Source organism: Bombus bifarius, unplaced genomic scaffold (assembly GCF_011952205.1).
Source record: "Bombus bifarius isolate JDL3187 unplaced genomic scaffold, Bbif_JDL3187 scf7180000010252, whole genome shotgun sequence".
Lineage (NCBI taxonomy): Eukaryota > Metazoa > Arthropoda > Insecta > Hymenoptera > Apidae > Bombus > Bombus bifarius.
Genome location: NW_022885576.1, coordinates 1822177 through 1832780, shown reverse-complemented (window position 1 = coordinate 1832780; position 10604 = coordinate 1822177). Strand labels below are relative to the sequence as shown.

At 31.3% G+C, this 10604-nt stretch overlaps 1 protein-coding gene across 1 annotated transcript; it reads right to left on the bottom strand.

The window, feature by feature from the left end:
• Window positions 1-476: 476 nt before the first annotated feature.
• On the bottom strand, window positions 477-5535 carry LOC117216187 (chymotrypsin-1-like). The gene is made up of 6 exons (XM_033462736.1): window positions 5491-5535; window positions 3663-3883; window positions 2501-2661; window positions 1893-2224; window positions 1011-1262; window positions 477-713 (listed from the first exon to the last, which is right to left on the bottom strand). Exons 1-6 carry the CDS (start codon window positions 5533-5535, stop codon window positions 573-575), a joined length of 1152 nt encoding a protein of 383 aa, XP_033318627.1. The 3' UTR covers window positions 477-572.
• Window positions 5536-10604: the final 5069 nt, after the last annotated feature.

Here is a 10604-nt window from a genome sequence, read left to right as displayed (position 1 = left end):
ACCTTACACTGATATTCTTAGAATAGCAGTAATAGCTCGATGTATTTGTATGTAGATTGTAGAACTAGACACTAAAACTAGAAACTAATAGGTAAATTAATTTTTAGTACAAGACAAGAATAATACGTAAAAGCAAATATGGAGGTAAAATAAAGAAATGCATAAAGCAAATTAACCGATGAATTATATTATTTATACCAACTGTATATTATTTCTGAGAACTGTAATGTCATTCCATCAAATTTTGATTTTTGGCGATAATACCTAACATAAAGCATTGCGCGATTTAATGATATACAGTAAAAGTTCTATAAGGAACCTCGCAATCGAGTGGGCCTTTTGACTGACCCACACGTTCCGCGATACCAAAGACGGCGAGGACAGTGGAACAGCGTCGATGACGTCATCGTTCACTGACGATAGTAATTGATCTCATTGTATATGAATTTAAAGATTAAAATTTACAAGATATCAAATTAATCGATTGACACTATAGTGAATGTAATTCTGCTTATTTACGGAGAGAAAATATGAATTGTACAATAATTATTATTTAAGTTTCGGATTCTAAATTAAAATAAATTTCTGTTGATGAAGCTTTTGTATTGAGAGACACGAGTGTAAGCATCAGGGTAGCCTTCAGCACATGGAATGACAAAGGAAGCGATACCTACAAGTTGGCCATTGTAGACAAGGGGACCGCCACTATCACCCTGTAGGGAGAACAAATATTTTTTGTGAAACTAATTTTGGAAAATTATAAACAGATTCTAAATTCATACCTTGAATAACCATATAATTATATGGCGAATTATATGAATTGAGTGTAAGTATTTGTAAAATTATATATATATATATGAAAGAAATGTTGTATATATATTCCATTTTTTAGTTTTAGAAATTTGAACTTGAAGTAGAATATTAGGGTGTCACTTCGATGAACGTGTATATTAGCTGTGATATGTGATCATATTAATTTGAAGAACATAAAATTGAAGTTTAGTACGTACCATACAGATACCAACACCCTTTTTGTTATAGGCACACAAGTGTCCAGGGTAGATCTGGATTCCCAAGCGCTTCTGACAATCTGCATTGTTTAGAAGATTTACGGTTGTCGTTTGTAGGATATTAGGCAAGTTGCCTGCGTTAGCACTGGTTCTTCCCCAACCGGTCATTCTCAATGTTGCACCAACTGGTGGATCAGAAGAAACGAGAGGAATTGGCTTCTGGTTAGCGTTTATGCTAACCGGGCTAGCGAGCTGAAATTATTACAAATATTGATATATTTGCAAGTGAAATCTGGTTAAAGGAAATAGCTTTATCTGAGTTTTCATGCGTTCTAACCCTTTGACAGTATAACAAAATGACGTAGAATTCAGAATTAATGATTTAGAAACTAATTACATGTCTCTTTATCTACAAGATTTTACATACAAAAAAATATATACATTTTCAACTTTATACACGTAGGGAATAAATATCGATAATTATGTTACATATTTGACTGTCTGCCCCAATTTTTCTCGCTGTGAAAGGGTCGAGTAACATCTTTTTTTTTTCTTTTCAGATACGTTCGTTATTACAATCAATTGGAATAAAGTATTTTGATGTGTATTATATGCAACTATTTATATAGTATAAAAGAAAAAGAGTAAGACGTAATAATGACTACTGATTTGAATGACTATACAGGAAGGTAACTATGAAGGTGAAATTGTAATATCGCCGATGTAGACGATGTACAGTTGTATCGTTGGCGTGGGTTCATTTTCACAGTTAGAAATAAATATTTTATCGTTATTAATGTTAATGCTACATTTCGATAAAACTGAAGAACTTTGTACGTTGTAAAATATTATTCCGTTCTACGATATTGATTTCTTACTTACAGTGACTACAGCAACGTCATTTCTGAAAGACTCGGCAGAGGTAGGCTTGAAATCGGGGTTGTAGACGGCCGACTTAACAGCGTGGGTTTGACCACCACTTGAGAGGGTAACTGTACCAGTTACGACAGTGAAATCCTTGTATGGAGGAGACACAATACCGTGGATGCAGTGAGCAGCAGTGACTACGTGTTTATTGGTAACCAGAGTGCCACCGCAGAAGTGTCTTCCATTTTGTCTAAGCGATACTTGATAAGGATACTGACCAAGGCGAGCATTGGTGCCACCGACGATTTGTTCGCCAATCTCGTTCGTTTGGTTGCTGGCAAAGACGTCTATATAAATCAAATTTCGAATTAATTTTTCTTATTACAATATTATGCATAGTAACGAACTTGTTATTTTTTCATTTCGTTCCTATCCAGGTAATATGCAGAGTATGAAATTCAACTTTAGCGAATTCAGAACAGATAAGAGAATTATAATTGGATTATTTCAACGTTTGTTACTATTAAAGAAGAGTCGAATTTAATGGAGTTTATTAATAGAATTTAATTTTTTAATTTATTTGATTAGAATTTAAGTTGTTTGAATTTCTATTATTTACTTACCGCCGAAAACGACACCGATTATGAAGACGACTAACGCGAGACGTGTCATTGTAACTCGAAGAATTTTGAAACTGCAGTGTAATGATACGAGTGAACGATTTCCTTTTATATGAATATCGATGTTTGAAATAGGTACTCGGATACATATCGTTATCGATACATATCATGATAAGCTTGAAAGTTAATCACATAAACACAGAAAAGTTATAAGAACATCATACTTGAATTATCAATTTTAATGATTACTTAGAAGCAAACATTTATACCTTTTGACCGTATGCGTAATAAAATGATTTAATGCGATTCGAAGTATTATAATAATACAATTATCGCTTTTAAAATAACGTTATTCTATTTCGGCTCGATATCTCTTGTAAAGATTATCTTCCACTGTTTTTATTGTTACTGGCTGTAATGTTTATATTTTCACGTTTTTCATGGTTTCCATATCTTAGAAAAATTCATATATTTACTTTGATATGTTTTTATCAACTTTATGTTTTGTACGAATGCAATACTTTTAAGAAAAGTTTATTAATAAATAGAATGTGTATAATTATGTTTGAATACAATATAGAAACTATTTATGAAATGATATTTATGTTATATTATGAGTTTATTACTAATAAACTTGACAGTTTAGTTATTTAAATCACTGCTTATTTATTTAAAAGATTTTATACGGTACATAAGATGAATTTTGTTAAAATTATCATTTCAAGGCTTGTTGGATACGCGAAAAAGTGTCATGAACACTGTTTGGAAATATCAGGTTTATCAGTAATGTAAGGAATAGTACGAGATACAACAGTAACCACGTGAGTCCTATAAACCAATGGACTACTGCTATCACCCTGTAAGAAAAGGATTTTAATTATCTTCGTAGATAATCGTTAATAATTATCTTGTGAAAGGCAAATAGAAAAGGAGCTTTTATATTTTGCAATCCACGCTCACTGACATTGAGATCTAATAATGCAACATTTTGATTATTTATTAATCGCAATTAATGTTATTTAAGTTTCTCAAAAACCAGACTGATCGCCTTTATTCTTTGTAAATTATTCAATTTTTTTACTTCTCTCTGAATTTTCATTTAGGGCGTTTATCAATTGATAAGGGGGTTAACCTTCGTGAGACGTTTCGTAATATCGATACAAACTTGTCGATGTTTATGTTGTATGTACCATGTCCAACGCTACGGAAGGTGTAAATAACGTCTTCTCCAACATAGAACTTTTGACATTTCTTCGGATCGACAATTCCAACCACCAAATATGGTAAAACGCTGGAAACCTTTCCATTTTTAGGATTTGCCTTTGGTCTGGCAATTCGAGGTGGAACAGCCTTTTGAAATTTGTTAAATTCGATGGATTTGGCAAGCTGAGAAAACAATAAGCAATATAGAATAATAACAAATAATTCTAAAGTATTGTTTCTTTTTATCAAGTATTTCAAATCCCACGAGAGGTACATATGTATGATATTTGTGACGATATTTAGACGAAGAGCATGTAGCTACAAGAAAGTACAATATTTGTATGGACAAAAAAAAACACGCAGCACAACTAGAGCAGAGTATGAATCTTGACAAAGAATGCTGTTAAGATGTGAAGCTGACTAACAGTAGCATCACCATAGACGCGATGATTGTCCACCCTTGGGATACAGTACAGGGAAATTGACCACTGCTCGCGTCATTAGCCCCAATTTCTTGGAATCATCGGCAGAAGTTTAGGTAAAAATGTTTACAAGGAATATCTACTTTTTTGTTGATATACAAATATCATTCTATTCCTTGGCGTTCGTTACAATCCACGCACCGGATAAGTGAAGATAGTTTATGAATAGACTGCGGATTTTTATGCATTTATGGGAAATTTAAATGTGTAAAAAAAGTATGTGTATATAATGAAGTACAGAGAATACGCAAAAATATACAAAATTCTTTAAATAAACATCTGATTCTAATATTCAGATAGCGAAACAAATCTCCGCGTAGGTTTCGTTCTTTTAGTTATATTTATAAAAGTATATTTTTGCATAATAATAAGTATAAAGCTTAATGTTTTTATTAGCGATTTGAAATTAAGTTTGAAATTGGACGAATTATAACTGGATAATTTTTATTCTGATTTCGAGCCGCAATTACTACAAAATAAGTTGTTATAAATCTTAAGTATGTCGTGCTATCATATTGCAAGTACGAAACAAGTTATGAAATCTATACGTACATATATGGAGAAAACGTAAGCGTTGAAACAAATGAAGTTTTAATTAATTTAATGATTTGTATTACGTTTCGTAGTAATTTATTTCGTGTATTTTTCACTTACTGTCTAGTGATGAAAATAACAACTAATGCGAGACGAGTCATTGTAACAATGAAATCGATACGATGATGAAGTTCTGTGATTTTTCTATATAGGATTTTCAATAAATATGATTAGCCTTGAAAACGGATAACATATGCATAGAAATTATGCATCTAAACTCCAGTTAAATACGCAGTATGTATACATATGCATGTTATAAACAACATTGGTTATTTAAAGAGATGTTTTCAATAGATTACATTTGAAGTAAACAGTTCTGTTTCTTTATTTTCTATGCTGATTCATAATTAATAAATGTATTCTATCGATTTCTGTGTGACAGCTCATAAAATATGAATATTTGTATGTATACACAACATCTTGCAAATTTGATTAATCTTGAAGATAGTTAATGTTGTTCGTATAAAAATTCTGAAACCATATGTGACACACATTTTTGACATGTGCGAATTTGTATTTATAAATTTTCGTCTTAAAGAATGTCTTAGGATTTAGACAAAGTATAATTTTTCAGTGATAATTCAGTGTACATAAAATTATCAGGGTATTAAAAAAGAAAAAGTTGGGTCAAAAATATAATATATAATATATAATATATAATATATAATATATAATATATAATATATAATATATAATATATAATATATAATATAATAATAGGAAACAAATGTAGGAACAGAAAGGAGCGATCTCATTCATACGTTCATAGGTTTTTACGTCGAAAGAATGATAAAATTAAATGTGCTAGAAATAACGAAGATATAGCAATCGATAAGATAAATCATATTAAGTACTTGAATAATGCTCGATAGATAATAATAAAGAGCAAATTAAAAATTAATTTATCAAATTAATTTAGAAACTGATAAGAAGCTGAGATTGTAAAACGAAGAATATACGTCAATTGGCTGCCTGACTTGCTAAAATATTTATAAATACAAAAATACTAGTTTGAAAACCTGTAACTATAATATTGACTCATAAACGTAAGGTAGTATTATAACAAAGTTTAATCGATGGGTAATAATTAAAATTTGAGAATGTCATTGGTAAAGCATACTCACAAGTGTCATTTACACTTGCGGTAAACAAATATTTCCATACCTTGCCGATTACTTTGATAAATTAGATTTCTTAAAACATATGTATATTTGTAATTCCTAATTTCTTATGATAACATAATCAGGCGATTAAATAATAATTTTGAAATTGCGAACCTGTAGCGTTACTATGTCAATATATACAGGAGGATATATACCGATTTCTATCAATAAAATTTGTATGCATAAGAAGAATATTATCAATGTAGAAATATTTTCCCAGCTTTCTACAAGTCAAATTTCTCCTACAATTAAAATTTTCCGTACTTTAAGATGTTCGGTAACAAATGGTAAAAAATGTAATGACCTATTTCTATAACAGAAAATAAAATGAAGAGTAAAGAAATTGCTTTTCAGGTTTTGTTTATTAGTTATTGACAAATAAAAATTGACCAAAATATCTCTGACGTACAGCACACTGAAATATCATCCATTAATTCAAATTACATAAAATCTCTTTACCCTAAGAAGTTATTTATTTGGTTTGAAATATTTTTTCAAATTTCTACTCTCATTCTTATTTAATCAAATCATTTGGCTTCAAATAATATGGAGCATTTTATTAAAGTGAGTTTATTGTTTTAATTGACTTGGAATATGCTTTCCAGTCGCAAGTAATGTTGAAGTGCTTTCAACTACTCTCTATTTCCGACTACGTTGCTAAATAACGTAATATTTTCCAGTTTCGCATTTGTTGTTGACATTAGTTGCCTAAAGCAAGTCGAGCATTTTTTAACTTTCGATACAAACATGTTCCATGTACATAATGTTTTTATTATATTCACAATAGTAATTAACATCGTAATTAACATTTTACATACATACATAACCACTTGCTTGGGTATCGTTTTCTGTTAGATATCCATTACACTCCAATTAGGTTGTGCACAAACGACCTAAATTCGAATAACTTGATTAATCTGAACTAAGTTTAAGCGAAAGAAGGCACACTGGTTTTTAAATGTCAAGAATTAATAAACGAAGCCTCAAACTAGTTTTATGCTTTATTTTTGTCTTATATTGACTTCTACAAGCAATCCTGTGTAGGTTCCCCACAATTTAGTCACCCCGTATTACTATTATTTCATACGATGTCATTGTTATCCGTTTCTCGACTAGCGAGCATTACAGCAGCATCAATGAATGGAACAGAACGCGAATAAATCGATCCTGGTTTGCAATACGATTCAGCCGAGCTTCGTCGGTGTACATGATTCGGTGCTTGTTTATTCGCTCGATTTCCAGTCGTATCATTCATCAGATTCGCAGAACTTTAGGATTCGAAGGCGCCCCGCTGAGGTCGACGTACGATCTACAGGTTCTATCTGATACCATCCGGTGATGTGTGAAGGTAGAACTTGCCACTCTCGTTACGATTGCGTCCTGAGCATTGATCTGTGTTCTGTGCGCGCACGCTATGCTGTTCACAGACACGTGAAATCTTTGTATCGCATTGTTTTCAGTCTGCTTTCGCAGAGTTCTCCGATATAGGTGAAGCTTCTTCGTTGGCGATATTTAATGTTCACCTACAGCCGAGTATACGTTCTCTGTTGCAATGCCACGGACCGGTGTGCTTTATAACACCGTTAATGCAGAATTATAGAGGCTGCCGATTCTGTGGGAACAGCAGAGACAATGAAATTTTGCGAACAACGTTGGAATTCAAACGAAAACTTGGAACCTCGAAGCTTCGAATATTAATGGCACATACACTACTGTGCATAAGAATTTGGACACTCAATTCATTCAAAATATTCATATTTTTATTATATTTTTAATATTATCGTAAAAGTTACGTTAATTCTTTATTTCTCGTCATAGCTGGGATCAAATCTTCTGCTAAGTTGAAATCGAAACAAGGAATACACCTATATCGATCAAGTTATTCATATCTATCTTTAATAAATAGCTGACAATAGAAAAAAGTTATATAAACTTTCAGAGTGTGGTTGGAACATATATCTTGATCATTCTGAGATAATCTTTCTGAGAATTAATTCTGGCAAAATTAGTTTCCATACAAATAATTTTCATGCACTCTTAATTATTGTTTTTCAATTTATATTCATTAATATTAACTATTGTTTTCACGAATATCTACTAACTATGCATATGATTGCCTGCAGTAAGATCAGAGGCAAACGTTAGGTTAAAGACTTTTATTTGAAGTGTATTTTACATAGTTGCAATAATTTAGAAGTGTCCAAATACTTATACACGGTAGTATAAGCATAGTAGAATATATTTTGATAGTTTTTGTAACCTTCTTATTTTTCAAGATTTAAAACTACGAGGTTATTTCACGAAAAATAATATCGTACGATCTACGAGATTTTCGTGTCAAATTGTTAAGACGTTGGCATTACGACAAATGTATACGATCCATGTGATCTATTTCTAAAATTATTCTGATCCACCTAAATACCAGAAACGTAAAGTAACTTTCTTACACCACGCGTACAGTCGTGTACCTCATCAGGCTTCACTCCCAATTTCTCGAACACGCCAGTCGAATGAAAGTGGATTCTTGGCGAGTTATTCGATCTACGTGAGATATTTCAGAATCGAAGATTCACCGGGAAACGCGCCATGTTAAATCGCTAAAATTAAGGAGAAAACGAAGCCAACAAATTCCAGGATCTGTCGAACTAGAATTCGAAAGTAACTAGTTGCACAATCAATGTAATGCAACTTGTATACGTGCATTTAATTTGCACATTGCCGGTCGGTCACTTATGTAAAGAAGCAAATACCTGGAACTCAGGTATTCGAGAATCGATATATTTGACGAGTAGAATTGAGAAAAAGAGAAAGATGTTCGTATACTACGAAAATCACTATAGGAATCATTGTAGAATAAATATACGAGATTATCGAGAATATCTGTCAGGTATGTAATATTTAAATTATTGTAACTGTTTATCAGCAGATTAAGTATTTAAAAAACTTATTTGGATAACATATTTTACGTGTTTACATCTACTTACATTGAAGTGTGATACGAACAAACGAATACAAAGAGAACAATTACTATATACTACGTAAAATTTATGACGAGAAGTATAAAAGTAGTATATTTGGCATATATAGTAGTTTAGTGCACAATAGGAAATAGTACATCTATTACTACATATAAATTGATTTCGATGATAAACATGCAGAAACCACGGGACACGTAAAATTAGTGATTAATAAACTAATGTTGGATATGCTTGTTCGATCGTGGGAATGGTTTAGACATGTTTATTTCGAATTTTTCGTGTCAATCGTCCCGTGACAAGTTGTTAAATTAACGATCCATTGGCCTGGCATTGTTGGCAGACGCGTTAAGGATTAACTCGCGATATGATCGTACGTGGGAAAACGAGCGAAAGGCATTCGTAGAACGCTGTTAATTTACATGTCAATTGCGAAAGAACCGCGTTTGACTGTAAAACATTCTGATGAATGCGTGTTAACGTATATGATAAAGCGATATCCGCGTGAAATAATCGTACAAAGTGCGTATTACTCAAGGAAAATGTTGATTTTATGGTTCATTGATACGCTCAAATATTGCAAAGAAAAATATCGAAATATTTCATTTCATTAAGAAAGGTGTAATTTGGATATAAATTTTATCTTATCTGATATTCTTATTTCTTTAATTAGAGAAAAGAAATAAGCAGACAGATAGAGTTTAATGAACCACCCAATGATAGAGTTTATAAAATTTTAATCTTATCAATAATCTTTTTCATTAATCTCATTATCAATTATTAGCTTTTATCATATAGATATTTATCATATATAAATGTAAAGTATGAGTAATATAACGTGGTATATGTATAAATAATGAGTAATTAAGGAGCATTGCTTAAAATACTACGTCAAGTGAACTGATAACAAATTACAAAGAAATAATAATTTTAGATGATCGCAAAGAGAACTTATCTTAGTAAAATACATAAATGAAGTGTTTCTTTTATACAATTTATATTATACAAATACACTTCACGTAATTTAGAATTCATATAGATTATATGATAACCTTTTAAAAATATACACACGAATTACGAAATTTTGTATACGCAATAATTCAACAAAAATGTGTATTCAATATCAGAATCATTTGTTAAAAAAAATGTTACTTAGCATCAAGGTGTTAGATGTTAAGGATAGCAAAGTAATAAGAACAAAAACAGAGGAAACTATCAAAACGACTGGCTCCAAGGTACGGTCGTTAGTTTGTTAACGACAAAGCAATGAAATAATGTATAAAAAATATATATTATTGCACATTGACAACTTTGAAAATATGAAAGGTTGAACATTTGAAATGGATATGTTATATTAACACAACGTTGGCCTTTCATAGATTCAACAGGTAAAATCACGAATGTAGCAACATCATAAATGATTTATGCAACTATTTCCTCAATAGTACCCTGTATTCGATGTTTATTAAAGTTGCTGGCGTTTAGAGTAGATCACAAGCTTTCTCTACTTTCTAACTCAATAACGATAATAGGATAGGAAACGATTAAACCGCATCAGAAAGTGAACCAACCGAGCCAAAGATATCATCGTGCAAAAATCTTGTTCTTACTTGGAATAATCGTATTTCGAAGTAATATAAACTCAGTCAAACACGATTCAACGATGGTTTTAACTTTTGCTCATTGCGTT